Source organism: Euwallacea fornicatus, chromosome 23 (assembly GCF_040115645.1).
Source record: "Euwallacea fornicatus isolate EFF26 chromosome 23, ASM4011564v1, whole genome shotgun sequence".
Classification (NCBI taxonomy): domain Eukaryota; kingdom Metazoa; phylum Arthropoda; class Insecta; order Coleoptera; family Curculionidae; genus Euwallacea; species Euwallacea fornicatus.
In genome coordinates this window covers 550,831-565,465 of record NC_089563.1, presented here as the reverse complement: position 1 = coordinate 565,465, position 14,635 = coordinate 550,831, and the positions used below count along the sequence as shown (strand labels likewise).

At 34.8% G+C, this 14,635-nt stretch overlaps 4 protein-coding genes across 7 annotated transcripts in view; 1 reads left to right on the top strand and 3 right to left on the bottom strand.

The window, feature by feature from the left end:
- LOC136346555 (transmembrane protein 17-like) overlaps positions 1–14,635 on the top strand; it is a 72,314-nt gene that overhangs the window by 24,643 nt on the left and 33,036 nt on the right. Inside the window, exon 1 of one of the 3 annotated variants that reach the window (XM_066295800.1) lies at positions 5,947–6,061. The exons of the other annotated variants lie outside the window; for them this stretch is intronic. The gene's annotated coding sequence lies outside the window, so the exon portion shown is untranslated. Of the gene's footprint in view, positions 1–5,946; positions 6,062–14,635 lie in introns of those variants that run through there. 3 annotated transcript variants of the gene reach the window in all.
- On the bottom strand, positions 1,487–4,909 carry LOC136346533 (peroxisomal acyl-coenzyme A oxidase 3-like). The gene is made up of 11 exons (XM_066295764.1): positions 4,717–4,909; positions 3,955–4,078; positions 3,745–3,892; positions 3,541–3,682; positions 3,309–3,486; positions 2,985–3,261; positions 2,700–2,934; positions 2,415–2,648; positions 2,126–2,280; positions 1,784–2,071; positions 1,487–1,729 (listed from the first exon to the last, which is right to left on the bottom strand). The coding sequence occupies exons 1-11, from the start codon at positions 4,838–4,840 to the stop codon at positions 1,610–1,612; spliced, it is 2,025 nt and encodes a 674-aa protein (XP_066151861.1). The 5' UTR covers positions 4,841–4,909; the 3' UTR covers positions 1,487–1,609.
- LOC136346534 (peroxisomal acyl-coenzyme A oxidase 3-like) lies at positions 5,332–9,218 on the bottom strand. The gene is made up of 11 exons (XM_066295765.1): positions 8,843–9,218; positions 8,625–8,752; positions 8,381–8,528; positions 7,788–7,929; positions 7,556–7,733; positions 7,229–7,505; positions 6,943–7,174; positions 6,653–6,886; positions 6,443–6,597; positions 6,102–6,389; positions 5,332–6,034 (listed from the first exon to the last, which is right to left on the bottom strand). The coding sequence occupies exons 1-11, from the start codon at positions 8,960–8,962 to the stop codon at positions 5,915–5,917; spliced, it is 2,022 nt and encodes a 673-aa protein (XP_066151862.1). The 5' UTR covers positions 8,963–9,218; the 3' UTR covers positions 5,332–5,914.
- On the bottom strand, positions 10,929–14,261 carry LOC136346459 (uncharacterized). Of its 2 annotated transcripts, none has more exons than XM_066295632.1 (7): positions 14,092–14,261; positions 13,852–13,935; positions 12,959–13,171; positions 12,202–12,364; positions 12,020–12,149; positions 11,817–11,970; positions 10,929–11,423 (listed from the first exon to the last, which is right to left on the bottom strand). In XM_066295632.1, the coding sequence occupies exons 2-7, from the start codon at positions 13,887–13,889 to the stop codon at positions 11,183–11,185; spliced, it is 939 nt and encodes a 312-aa protein (XP_066151729.1). In that variant the 5' UTR covers positions 13,890–13,935; positions 14,092–14,261; the 3' UTR covers positions 10,929–11,182. The 2 variants fall into 2 exon arrangements, with proteins under 2 accessions (XP_066151729.1, XP_066151730.1); XM_066295633.1 differs by having other exon boundaries at positions 14,113–14,261.

Genomic DNA, 14,635 nt, shown 5'->3' with positions numbered 1-14,635 from the left:
ATTTTCGGAACTCCAAAATCTACAGATTTACGTAGCCTCTAAGGGGGAAGTGAGATTTTTCCGAAAAAAAATATTTTGCGATTAGAATCGGCGTCGTTTTCAAGCGCGTTTAAGGCCCACATGAAGAAGTTATGGCGAAGCTGATGGTCGTGTTCTTTCAGTTCTTGAATGAGTTGCACCTTATAGGTAAATAATCCGCAGTGTTTAGGCAGTATTCTCCTTAGATTCTTTTTGTTAAAAATTTACTTACTTTACAAATACATACTTAACCTTAAAAGGGTTATATCTAAAGTTTGAGGGTGATACGTTGATGTGTGGTTGTTTCGGAACCCCCTTTTAGTGAGTGCTTTTAGAAATCTTGTAAACACGGGAAAAATTACTCATCGATGCGTGATTTAATACTTTCGTTTAGAAGGTTTTACTCCGTACAACATCAAAGTGGTGTTAGATTCCACTCTGGGGGAATCTGGTCCTTCGTTGAAGACTCTAAAATAGTGGCTGACAGAGTTTGAACGCTCTCGTAGGAGCTGCCAAGAGGAATTCCGCAGTAGTCGATCCAATGTCACTCCAGATCTGACCACTCTGGAGATTGTTGTAAAAATCTACAAAACTGTACTTGAAGATGGGCATTTCAAAAAGTACTGTCCATCGCCTTTGGACGGAACAATTGGATATGACAAAGTCGTGTTCAACATGGATGCCGCCATCACTCACAATTGAACAAAAACTGCGCCCTGATGATGTTTCAAGGGAGTATTGAACAAAGTTTCGCAACAGGAACACCGAGTTTTTGAGTCGATTCATGACCATGGATGGAACATGGGTCCGTAATTTCACATCTGAGACGAAAGGGCAGTCAAAGCAATGGACTGAAGTGGAGAATCGATTTTAAAGAAGACGAAAATCCTTTCATCTGTAGGAAAGGTGATGACGTAAATTTTCTTAGGATGCATTTTTATTGATTATCTCCCTGAAGGAAGAACAATAACCAGAAAACTTTATACAAATTTATTGCAGCGTTTGAGCGAAAAAATTACGAAAAAGCGACCGCATTTGGTGAAAAAGAAAGTCTTGTTTCACCAAGACAACGTATCAGTTCACACTTTCGTCTTCGCAATGGCCAATAATTAAACAATTGGATTTCGAATTTCTCTCTTACCCACCCTATCTGCCAGATTTAACCCCCTCGGATCATTTCCCATTTCCAAACTTGTTGAGAAATAATGTAATCTTTCAAAAATTTGTCTTCTTTAAGCGTTAAATCGGGTACTTTTGTGACTGCCCTCGTAAGAAACTTCATTAAGAATGTCAAGCGAGCCGTGGCGGTTATTTAACTGAAATCATTTTCCGCAAATAAACGGAAGGTATATTTCATTGAATAGAGCAACGGTTATTTAAAAATGTTTTACTACGAAGGTTTAATGACAACTTCAAAAACAAATCAATAAATGACCTTCTCTTTACAAGAATTTCATATAAAATTGATAATATCAATAGCAATAATGAGTTACAGATATTACATAACATGCTCTTATTCCAAATTATTCTCTAACTGACTTTGTTTAATATAATTTGCGACATTTTATTTAAGTTCTGATAATATGTTCCTTCATAGCTTCGAAGCTGCTTTTGCAACCACATTCCTCCAATCCACTATATCCTTCCACCACTTAGGTCTGTCAATTCCATAAGGAGAGGACATAAATGACTCCTCTAGATGTTTGTAAACCTAAATTAAAAAAAAAAAATTATGAACGAAGACTAACAGCGTCCAAATATTTACTTGTCCATCTGATCGCCCAAGAACAGAATTTAGAATCAAATCTGGAGGAGCAATAACATCAACCAAAGCAACTGCATCATTTTTGAGTTTGCTGCAGAGATCAATTATTCCGTCCTGTATCAAGAGTGAAGGATTTCTTCCAGTGATAAATCCTCCTTGGTACAATAAATATATGAATTTTTCCAGCCTAAACAAGCCAAATAAAGAAAGCAGATTTGTTAAGACTGCTTGGCCTGGTTTATCCTGACATTGATGGATTGTTTTCAGGGAATGTTGCAGAAAATAGTGCTGTAAAAATAGTGAAAACAGTTTTTTTTCTGAATCGATATTGATTATAATCACCTCAACGAAGGCTTCACTTAAGCGTTTAGCATAAAATACTTGAATGTCGTTTTTAACCGCAAAGCTGCTACCTCCTTCTTTTTTAAGGAATTCAAATCTGCCGTAAGATTCAGTTAAGAGATAGCAGACCAACCATTGGTAAATCGTGATAATATCTTAAAGAAAGGAAAATTAGTTCTATTTGAAATTTTTTCAGAAGTTAACAGTCATAAAGTTTAACTTTTGGTGTCTGAACTCTGTGGAATTCACATGTTTAGATCTACACACAATTTTGCTCTTCTGCACTTACTATGTGGTTGGCAAATTTCCTCCAAAGTGGAAAACGTAAATTTACTCTCTAATATCTCGGTAGCATCGTTGAGAAAATTAGCAGATTTCAACGGAAGTTCCACCTTAACTCCAGCCTTAATACCTTTCCACAACTTTAACAAAGTATTCGAAGTCTGTTGAATTAGAACCCAATTGTCGCCTTCATAAGTTAAAGCTGGTTCTTGAGAATTTTTTAAATCTCCTAGTCCCGCAGCTGAAATACTCTTTAAGTTTATTACGGATTGTAATTGCAAGAAATTTTTACCTTTAAGGTATCCATGCCCTCCACATGCCTCTCTGCAGGACTGGATGGCATCCCTGGAAATCCAACCGCTGACAGCTTTTGCTGCCGAAGTTAGAGCATGCAGCTCTATGCCCAATAGTTCGAGGGTATCCTTGGATTTTATACTTTGCACAAAGTCGTAAAATATCTGTATTAAGTGTTTACTGAAGAACTGAAGCACGTAGATCGAGGCCAGATATGGTAGAAGCCTGTATTGCTACAATAGGACAATATTAAATATCTCGATTCTTAATGAACGAATCTTACGTGAGTTTGATACTCGAGAATACGCAATTCTTCGTCGTTAGGACCGAACTGTTTTCGAACTGCGGCATATCTAACAGCAATAGCTATAGCGCTGCTTCCAAACAATATGTTGTTGCCGATAATTCTAATACGAGATCCCGATAGACTTAATAGAGCAGATCCGAATCGCTTATTTTCGTCAATCATCAACGATACATATTTCCCATCTTCAGTCACATCTCCGTTTTTGTTTAGGAGATATTCCCGAGGAATTCGGTAATTTTTAAATATGACAAATCTGAAGAAAATAGTTTGTAATATTATTTTACTCCAAACAGACCTTACCCATTATCAATCCCATTAAGACCCATTTTCTCTCCCATGTCCCCCACTGTTACTCCAGGGTAAGGAAGCATTGTTTCGGGGTCTCGAATTGGCACTACGAAAATGTGCAATCCGTAGTGTTTGTTTTCTGTGTATAATTGGGCATAAACTACTCCATGGGTGGCTGTATTTCCTAGACCTGAATCAGGTAAACTTGATAAATTTTTATTAGATTTTAAATATTGATACTTGCCACCAATCCAGCACTTTGCAGCCTCAAAATCTGGCGTGTTGATGATAAATTCCTTAGTGTTTTTGTCGTAGGTAGCAGTGGTTCTCATTCCTCTCACGTTAGAACCATGCCCAACTTCAGTTAGACAGAAACATCCCCTTATCTGTAATATTTCAATCCTTCTCAAATTCATTATTCTCTTAAGCTCCATAATATATTTTATACGTTTCCTTTTTTAGCATCTTCTACAATACGTGCATGTCTCGCAGTTCCACCATTGCTAATAGTTCCTACAAAAACTGGATATGTAAGTCCAAATTTTAGTTCACTGTCCAGTGGATGTATCGCAGGATATTGGAGTTTTGGAGGGCACCTAGAAATTGTTTCTGCTGGAGGAAAAGATCAAAAAGCTGTAAAATTTAGTTGTTTACTAACAATTTATTTTCGTTCGTTTTGATGATGATGAACTGTTTGAAACTGCGGTAACGTTCCTCATCAAAGGAAAGTGGTTTCTTTGGTGACCAAAAGTCTGGATATTTTTTTAGAGTTGTGATCCATTCTTCCTAAACCGAAATTGGTTTTTATATGAACAAATTAACAATGCGCCAGAACGTAGTTCCAGCGTTTCTTTCAGCCTTCAGAACCATTTTTTTTTTAATTTCTTAGTCATATATTTTTTTGTTATTTTTCAGTTCACGTACAACGCCATTGGCTCGCACGAATAAGATGAAGAAAAATACGCTTTTTCCATTGGTCAAAAGAGGATAGTTTGTCAAAAATAGTCCTATCAGAGAGTTCAAATTAACTTTTCGTTTTAAAACATATTCTGCAGTAAAAAACTACATTGATCACGTAAATTTTTAGACGAAGATAGATTTAAATGTGCTTTTTCTAATGATCAAACGCCCAGTGGCATAGAAAAATCACTTTTGCAGTGATCATTTTTCGTAGGTCAATTTGCAATAAACGTTTTAAAACATTTTTTTTTCTGTTTGCCTTCGCTGTGTGAGAAACACCACTAACTAACATAAACTTTTAGGAAAAGACGGAATGGAATCTGTTTTTTCTAACGAGCAGAAGCGCAGAAGCGTAGGAAATGGATATTAAAAGTTTTCAAGCGTCAGATGTACCAAACTTGAAGATAAAAGTAAATTATGCCCACATTACATTAACGATGTTAAGTAAATTTAACTATACTTGCCAAGAACTTCAAATCCTTTTCGGAGTACAAAAATAACCTCAACTTCTTCCAGTCGAAAGAAGCTTTCGACCGATAAAAATCCAAAGGACCTGAAGGGAAATCCTTGATTGTTTCCGTCATCTTATGCTATGATTCTATATTCGGTTTCACCGTAATACAATTTATTGGAACGTGGCTAAACTTCTATTAGTGAACAGTATTTTTAAGATTATAATTTAAAATTTAACTCAGACTTGAACTTTGATCGTATTGATGGCTGCAGAGATAACATTATTGTTATAGATATGAGCTATGTATTTTATCGCAGTTAAACTTACACAATTTCTTTTTTAACGATAGGAAATCGAAAACAAAAGTACATATCACATAAAGAAGAAATAAGACAGGGCTGGCCTTAGAATTTTGTATTTTATTACCTTAAGTACCAAAATACATTACCGAAACACATTCAATTTTAATGACTTAAAATCGGCCTAGAAAGCATATATAGGCACTCACAGATTTGTTAGAAACACGTATTATCTATCGTTGGCAAATTGATGACCACTGTTGTTTCCGTTTGTTTAAGTCATAAAACGAAATGATATTAGTTGTTCAATTAACACACAATGTCGATTAACATAATTTATTAATTATTAGTTAGTAAAAATAGCGGATCCAAACACAAGGTTTTCTTAATCACTATAAGGAAGTGTACCTAAAAACAATTAGTAAGTATGGTCAAGTTTTATGAATGACCGGTCATGATATGTACGGTATGAACGTTTGTTGAGGAATGAATGAAATCTACTTGAGTCAATTGTCAAAGCCTATGGATAAGGAGGGAGGAACCATTTATTGGTATCGAAATCTGGAATTAGCAATTGTAAAAACACATAAGGTAGACATCTGTTCTTGAGAACAATTTGCAAAACCCGCTTGAATAGTCAATACTAGGTTCCTTTGGAAATTATATGTCGATCTGAGAAAACGTGCCTTTACGGATTTTAACAGAATCTTTTCTGCCCAAAAAGCTATTAATGAATCCAGACATGACCAGTATATAGATAAAGCATGTAACAACCACATTAAAGACTGGAAGATACAGCAAACAGTAATCGTTATGATTTTTTTTTACATTAATAAAAATAATCATTATTTATATTTGTGTATCTTTATGTTACAAGAAATGATAGAAAATGAATTAAGAAGGACCTATAGCTTTGGTTTCGCTGACATAGAAATATCTTTCCAGTTGGTAATATCCGTCCACCAAGAAGGCCTTCCCGTTCCATATGGTGAGGCAAAGAAAGAATTCCGCAGGTGATGGTACACCTTAAAATAAGCAATGTTCCCAGCTAAGTATATCAAAACATTTTTCGATATTTTAAAATGTCTTTACCTGCCCATCTGAAGCTCCTAAAACTGAATTCAAAAGCGAATCTGGTGGTGCAATAACATCAACTAAAGCAACAGCGTCATCCTTCAATAAAAGACACAGTTCGATTATGCTGTCTTGAATTAATATTGAAGGAGCGTCTCCTGTTATATATCCTCCTTGGTACAGAATATTAGTAAACTTCTCCAAGCTGAATAATCCATAGAGGGAAAATATCTTTAACAAAATGGTTCTTAAACTTCGGTCCGAGGTTTCGCTAATTTTGTCCAGGAATTTTTGAAGAAGAAAATGCTGCAAATTCATCCTGTTAATCGAAACATAAAAATCTTTTAGCGACAGTTTACCTCGATAAAAGCTATTCCAAGTTTCCTGGCGTAAAACACCTGAGTGTTGTTTCTGGAAGCAAAGCTGGACTCTCCGAGTTTCTCACGAGCTTCTCGTTTTTCATGGGTAAGATTGAGCAGATAACACGTCAACCATTGGAAAGCGGACAAAATACCTGATCATTAGCGAATCATTAGCGAGAATAGCAGAAACTCAGCGTCCTTACTCACTCTCAGGCTTTATAACATCCTCAAAGGTATTGGCAGTGAATTTCGACTTTAGTATGGGAGAAATGTTATTGAGAAAATCGACTGATTTAAGGGGTGACCTCACTTCCACACCTGAAAGTATGTTCGGTCTCAACTTCAGCAAAAAGTTGCTGGTTTGCTGTATTAAAACCCAATTCTCTCCTTCGTAAGTTAAAGTAGCATCCTGATTATTCCTTATATCTCCAAGTCCCGCAGCTGTAAAAATATTTCCATATACACGTTTTAACCAGTAAAAGGAAATACAGGAATACCTTTAAGGTATCCGTGTCCAGCACAGGCTTCTCTGCAGGATTGAATTGCATCCCTCATAATCCACCCCGTCAAAGGTTTAGCTGCCGAAGTCACCACATGCAACTCAATTCCGAGCAATGATATTGAGTCAGTTCTAAATTCATTCATGTATTGTTCAAAAGCTTGGAAGGCAAATCTCGTAAAGCTTTTCAGTACGTAAGCTGCCGCCAAATAAGGCAATAAACGGTATTGCTAAAAGGCAACACTGTTTTCTGTTGTAGAATCTCATTTTCATGAAGTAACAACCTGTGTTTGATATTCTAAAATTGGCATCTCTTCATCGTTGTTCCCAAACTGTTTCCTCACTCCAGAATATCGAATTGCAGTTGTAAGGGCGAACCCTCCATAGACTTCAGACTGAACAATCACTTCAACTCTGGTAGCTGAAAGACTTAACAGCGAAGCTCCGAATCTTTCAGACTCTTTTTCATAGGGGGTCACATATTGTCCATCCTCAAGGACATCTCCTGTGTGGTTCAGCAGGTATTCACGGGGAATTCGGTAGTTGTTCAGCATCAAAAACCTTTGGAAATATTTATTTTCTCTATTTATAATATAGAAGCCCCTACTAACCCATTATCAATTCCATTAAGTCCAATTTTCTCCCCCATATCACCAACTATCACCCCAGGATAGGGTAGTAAAGTGGAAGGGTCGCGAATAGGCACCACGAAAGTGTGCAAGCCATTGTATTTACCATCGATATAGAGTTGAGCGTATAAAACTGCGTGAGTTGCAGCATTGCCTAAGCCTTCAATTTTTTTTTAAAGAAAAATGAGCTTTGCAGCTTGTTAAAATAGCTTACTTCCCGCCCAGCACTTTGCTGCCTCGAAATCAGGGGTGTTGATGATAAATTGCTTTGCTACTTTATCGTATGTAGCAGTGGTCCTCATCCCTTTAACGTTGGTCCCATGGGAGATTTCGGTTAGACAGAAACAACCACTTATCTAAAAGACATTTTAAGTAGGAGCGTCATATGGCTAATTCTATTCCAACTTTCTGTTTGTGCTAATTTCATTTTAGGTTCAGAGAAATTTTCTTCCTTGAAAGATCGGTTTTTTGCACTTTTTTCAGTCCTATCCTACTCTCGTCTTACTCATTTTGCTCCCCATCGAAGAACTTTTTCACCGCAAAGATCACTTCAGAGCTCCTGCTCAGTTTCTCCTTATCATGTCTTAGTTGCGATTTCTTATGTTTCCGCTCTAATTAATATCTGTTGGCCATGTCTTGACCAGAATTAAAAATAAGTTTTAAAAAGGCTCAAAAATTTAGGTTTTCCTTTCCATCTCTAATTGAATTCGAGCGTTTGGTTACATATTGCGCTCAATTTTGTAAAAAAATTTGGGCTTAATTAAAAATAGCGAAAAATAATTTAATTGAGTGTCTAATATGCCATACTTTTCCATTTTTAATATCCGCAATGAGTTGTTTATGTCTATCGCTTCCTAGCTTTTCTAGCATGCCAGTAAAGAGCTTAACTCCTAGTCCGAGCTTCACTTCAGCTGCTGGTGCATAGTACCCAAACATGTTAAATTTTGGATGGTACCTGAAATAAATAAAAATTATTTCCGCCACGTAAAAACTTCCGCAATAAAAGTTTTTGGTTTGATTGTGTTATTGAAACTTGTTTGAATTGCCTTACAGTTTGTCCTGGTTTGCTCGGATAATAGCAGCCTGTCTATAGGCAATTCTTCGTTGCTCATCAAACGTGAGAACTTTGTTATTCGGTTGGAATTCTGGATATTTGTCAATTTCATTGTAGAGGTTGTTCTAGAACGAAAATTAGGGGTTGTTTCCTTGGTAGCTAGATTTTTAATGATCAGGAAGTTTTCGAGAATTCACATTTTCGCTCCGACTTACCAAATATCTGACCTCGTCTTCGCCAAATAGAAAGACCTTCAACTGCTTCCAATCAAAGGAAGCCTTCTTCCTGTAGAAGTCCAAGGGACCTGCCGGAAAATCTCTCAACACTTCCGTCATTTCGACCCAATTTGCAGCAAAACAACAGATCGATATATGTCTGGTTTAAATAAAATAATGGTACTTCACTTATTGTCCACACTTTGAACCAGAACACTTAGACGAATATTTTCTTCGTGATTTGTTTTCAAGTACAGATTCTTAACCTTTAGTCAATTAATTCCATTGAATATTCTCTGTTTCACACAAACTTTTTTTATAGTCGTCGAGGTAACTCTACGTCAGCGAAAACGAATCTACGAAATCGATTTGGATTATCACTGTGTTAATAATAGATAGTGGTTTCATTGAATTTGTTATTATTTATGAGACGGTAGATAATATATTCGCTTCTGGCGCATTAAATCAATTCACATGAACTCAATTTTTTAATCGAAAACATTTTAATTACTATTCAGGTTTAAAAGCTCACAATGTCTGAACTTTCCTTTTGTTTATACAACAAGTTCACAGGCACGAGTCATTTGAAATACAGGAAATTTGCAGACGATGAAGATGTTGATACAGCAAGGGAAAGTCGTAAAAAATGGCTCTTCGTTCGGGAGCGCGGAAAACGGAGATTCAGATAGAGAAGTGATGCGAGCTCTTGCCTTAGATAGAGATGGGCAATTCGATAATAATCTTCTGAAATCATTTGAACTGTTATTAAACTATTTTACTTCGAAATTAATTCCTGCAGATGAAGTCTCATATTGCTCCAACAATAAAAGTATCGGCCGATAATTAAATATTTGTATGAAATTAAATTGATTTTGGCTAAATATTCATCTTAGACCAAAGAAATTATAACTGATGGGAAAGGGGATTTCCATTTAAAAGAATAACATTTATCTTCGACTTTTTGTTAATACGATCAGAATTATTAAATTCTTATCAGGTTACTATAAGAGCATCTTGGGTCAGCGACAAGGAAGGTTTCTGAAGAGTCACAACTGCGAAGTGTTTCTCAATAAATGATAAAAAAATAAAATGGATGACTTTATGAGCTTATTTTCAGATAAAAACTTCATATAAAGACATGTCCTAAATAGTTTCCATTTTATTTCACAGGGTATTAATGTTATCTTTTCGATTTTTATCAGTTTATCTGTTACTTGTAAAAATAATTAATTCAAAATTGGCAGTAAGAATCATTTTAGTATTACGACTAAAGTGAAATTACAATTATTTAATCTTTACTTTTTTCATGGTTGCTCTCAATATTTTACATCAGAACTTTTTTCATAGCTTCTTTAGATTTTGTTCATTAACTTTATTCCTCTCATTTTTTTTATCGGGCACAATAGTTTAAGAAATATTTAGAAAAATTAAAATTACTAATTTGGATTATAATCAAAATAATTGTTAAAAATGTCCTCCTCCTACCAAAATACACGATTATACCAGTGTCTTCTCATGGGCTGTCGGGTTCTATGAAAAATTCTGGGTCTATTTTAATAGTTTGACGAGTACTTAAAATTTTTCAAGTTCATGACGTTTTATCGCATGGTTAGGTCAACCGGAGCGAACATGTGAAGGTATTTTTGCAAATATCTCTTATACCGTTGTTCCTAATAAAACCAACTGAAGACGCAAACAAGCTAATAAAAGACATAAAGAATTAAATGAAGGCAATGAACAAAATCTAAAAATGTCATAAAAAAAATTGCGATGTAAAATATTGAGAGCGACCAGAAAAAAAGTAACGCCCTTTAGACCATTTTAAATAAATGTTGATTCAGTTCATTTCTAATGCTAAAATGATTGTTTCCATCAATTTTGAGTCAATTATCTTTACAAATAACAGAAAAGCTGATGAAAAATGGAAAAAAAAGGTGAAACTTCAATACTCTGTAAACCAATTTGGAAGAAATTTAGGGAATGCCTTTATATGAAGTTTTTACCTTGAAATTAGCTCATGACTCACCCATTTTATTTTTTATCATCCAGTAAGGAAGACCTGTAGACTCAGAGACTCTGAGAACCTATAGGTTTCAAGACCTTTAGATTCTAAGAAAAACAGATCTAGAAGATCCGTTTTGATTCAATTTTAAGGAAATATATTTATTTTCTATTATTCACTAAAAAAAATTAATAATTGCACATTATACACTAAGGTTGTAAAATACATCGTGACCTGAACGAAGTTTAAATCTTAGATTGATGTAAGAAGTGAGGGTTGTAATGAGTTAAATATGCTTCTCTTATTCAGTCCTCAATTCAGACATTTTCATTATACAATTAAGAAATTTGTAAATGTTCAGTCGTGGCCGAAGTTATCAGTCTTGCAAGTCGATCTTGTTCCTCATTGAATATCGTTTGACTCTCAGATTTATCTTCCCTATTCTGCGATTCGATGAACTTTATGGCATCACAGACACTCATTTCATTGGCGAGTTTTTCTGCATCATCTGAATCACTAGTTGTTGGTTTAATACTAAAAATTTGCTCAACGCAGCTATTGAATACTTCATAAATTTCCCTGCAACATAAATACGTACATTTCCAACAAAAAAGTAATGTAAATAGGGGGATTTTCAACGGTTTAAGAAATATTTAGTTTTTATTTTTTTTTTATTTATAAAAATAGTTGTTAAAAATGTGTTTAGTTTGTTAGACAACCTCGAACCACAGCGAAAGCAGTGCCGGATAAGAAATGTGTATACTTTTTCACATGTTGTTTTAAAATTTCTCTCATGTGGAATTAGAGAGCTCTAATTTGAGTAAATATTTAATAGTGTGAATAAAAATTAAAAAAAAATTACTGAGTGTTTCTTAGACCATTACAAATTGAAACTTTATAGAGGACTTTTTTTATACATTCATCTCCTTAATTGTTTTCTTCTTGCCATGGAACCCTCTGTATAGGTCTTACCTAAATTCCTTAAGATTCTTTATAAAATCAAAGCCGAATTCCTTTATGTAATTCAATTCGCTAACGAAGTAAAATAACTTCGATTTTAGGATAACGGCCATGACAATAGGGAAGGCCTCTTTGTTATCCATAAAGGGAAGTTCTACTTCTTTTTCTGAAAGTTCAATTTTTATGGACGAATTTACGACATTTCAATACTGTACCAGAGTATTTGGAAATCACAGAAATCAAAGCTCCTTTAACTTCAGCAAATATGTAGTCATAAGTCAACTGAAGGTTTTTGAGCTTTTCCATTGGAGTTGTTTTGCTGCCTATCATAGACAACTCTACCACCTAAAAACATATGTTTTACTTTTATTCAAAATAACATGTTTGAACATCGTACAGCAGCATTTGGAATAAAATTGTAAAAAGTCGTTCCTAGTTGCTTTGGTGTGCCATTATTTCGGCAGAATTCTTTGGATATTTTATATAGATGCAGATCTTCTTTGCTGTTGGTTGCTTTGAGGCAAGAGAATATTGTATCGTAAGTCTCAGAGTGCACATACCTGAAATGATGTTTTTAGATTTGGATAAGAAGGTTGTGTCTGGTGAAGGGTGATCGGACGAGTGGAAGAAGTGGTGTGTCAATAGCAGTATGATGCAGAAAATCTACTGATCTCAACGAAAAACAAGACTTGCAGGAAGTTAATGATTCGGAGAAAATGGGATCAAAAAAGTAAATAAACAACTTTATGAGAAATTTTTCCTATCTAGTTTCTACTGCCACCAATACTATATTTTCTCATTTGTGTGGAAATTCCCACCTAACGATAATAATTTTTTTCAGTGTGGTTTTCCATAAATGATAGATATTTCTTCCTAGTCCCATGCCAAGTTTACCTACTTCATTAAAAAAAATTACTAATCGGTTCTGAATTTTTTGCATTGCCATATCTCATTTTTGAATATAGACCAGATCTCGAATTTCCATCACTTCTTTCATAACTAAAACCCAAATACTAATTAAGGCACTTTGTATTATCTTAATTAAATTGAGCGGACTCGCTGATAGATATCTTTGTTGATTGCACAAAATATGTGCGATGATATGTCTTATTAACAACAGATTGTTAATATATTTAGTTTCCAGTTGTTCTTACGCAGATACTAAATCCGACAGTTCTTCAGGTTTAGTGTAACTGGGGTCTTGCGGAAAGAAGTTGTAGAGCATTTCCTCTGCAATTTGGGCAACATCTGCCTTAAGCTGACTCAAAGAAGCCCTGGCATTTTCCCTTCTCCACAATTCTAATCCCTGGTGTGCTAGTTGGTGGATGTTGTCATTGTTGGAAAGTTTCTTGAGCTGCTCGTGGATGCTGGAATACCAAAGATCATAATTAGTTGAAATTGTAATGTAGTGAAAGATAGTGAGATTGAAAAGGATCGTTCTACTCAGACAAGTACTATTTAGATTAAAAATTGAAACCCAGAGACATTTAACTCGTTAGGAACCAATACGAAGGACATGTATTTATGCTTATGTCGCGAAGGGCATTTGCACCCACCTTACTCAGATCAATATTTATAATTAGAAAAATCAATCTTTCTCTTTTTTAATTTAAGAATCAAATATTGAATTGGGAGAGGTAGGCGGAAACTTTATTGGAATTTGAAATGCGTCTTATCGTGTAAATGCAACTTTCATCAAAATCTCCTTTCAAAGAGAGACCTTTAACTCAGTTAAGGAAGGACATTTGTACATTTTCCATTAGCCATAGAAAGAAGGCTGGCAAAAATTTAGAGATGAAAAAATAAGCTTTCAAAGGATAGTTTCCCTTAGCAGAATTTTTTTTCCTAGAAATAACTTAATCCAGATGAACCATCTTATCAATTCATCCAAATGAATATTATAAGTATAATAAGTTAAGTATAATCTTGTGTTCTAGCAAATATTTATATCAACATTTAGCTTTATGTAATTCCAACTGAGATTATTTTTATAGTATTTATAATATTATATTTAACAAAATCAACTAATGTTATAGAAGGCACTTACTTTTCAATAGATTCCAGATTGGCATAGGACTTCTCCATAATGGTTTATTGTCCAAAATGAAACATTTCAGGGTCGGAAAGGAAACTGATGGAACAAAATTTCTTTATATTTTGTACCAGTATTTTGATCCATTCACTATGCTACATCAATATCAATCACAATCTAATAAGTACGTGAATGCCGAATTCATTCGTATTTCATGGGCTTGATTAGATAACAATTTTTATTGTTGATACTTACCTGCGTAAGCACAGTTATTACCTTACAAACTTATTATTCTGGACAACAGTTGTTTACGAAAAACTATTTTAAGTCTTGATAAAATTGCTCTGAGAAATTGTTCCTTCTTACGACACCTGTTAGGTAATTTCGCCATTCAATTTAATGTATGTTACACAGAGGTACAGAATTTTTCCACTCTACATCGGGCTGTATAGTTAAAATGGTCAATATCCATGAAAGGATTTCCTCGTTGCTAAAGCAACTATAATGAAAACTGTGACTACAAACAATTCTCTCAAATGGAAAATGAGTATAATATTACATACAGTGTGGTAACTTTAACTGGAATAAATTCGGTATCTACATGGCATTTGATTTTTGGCAAAATTGCTTAAACACGTCAATTTTTATTGTAGCCGATACACTTTTTGGTAGTGTTCTGATGCTACAAACGTCAACCCCTTAGCTAGGGTGACTGTCAGGACCAATGGTAATTGCTCATAAGCCTAAGTATTGGTGGACTTGGCCAATTTCCACCTGTTCTATGTTATATGCGTGGATT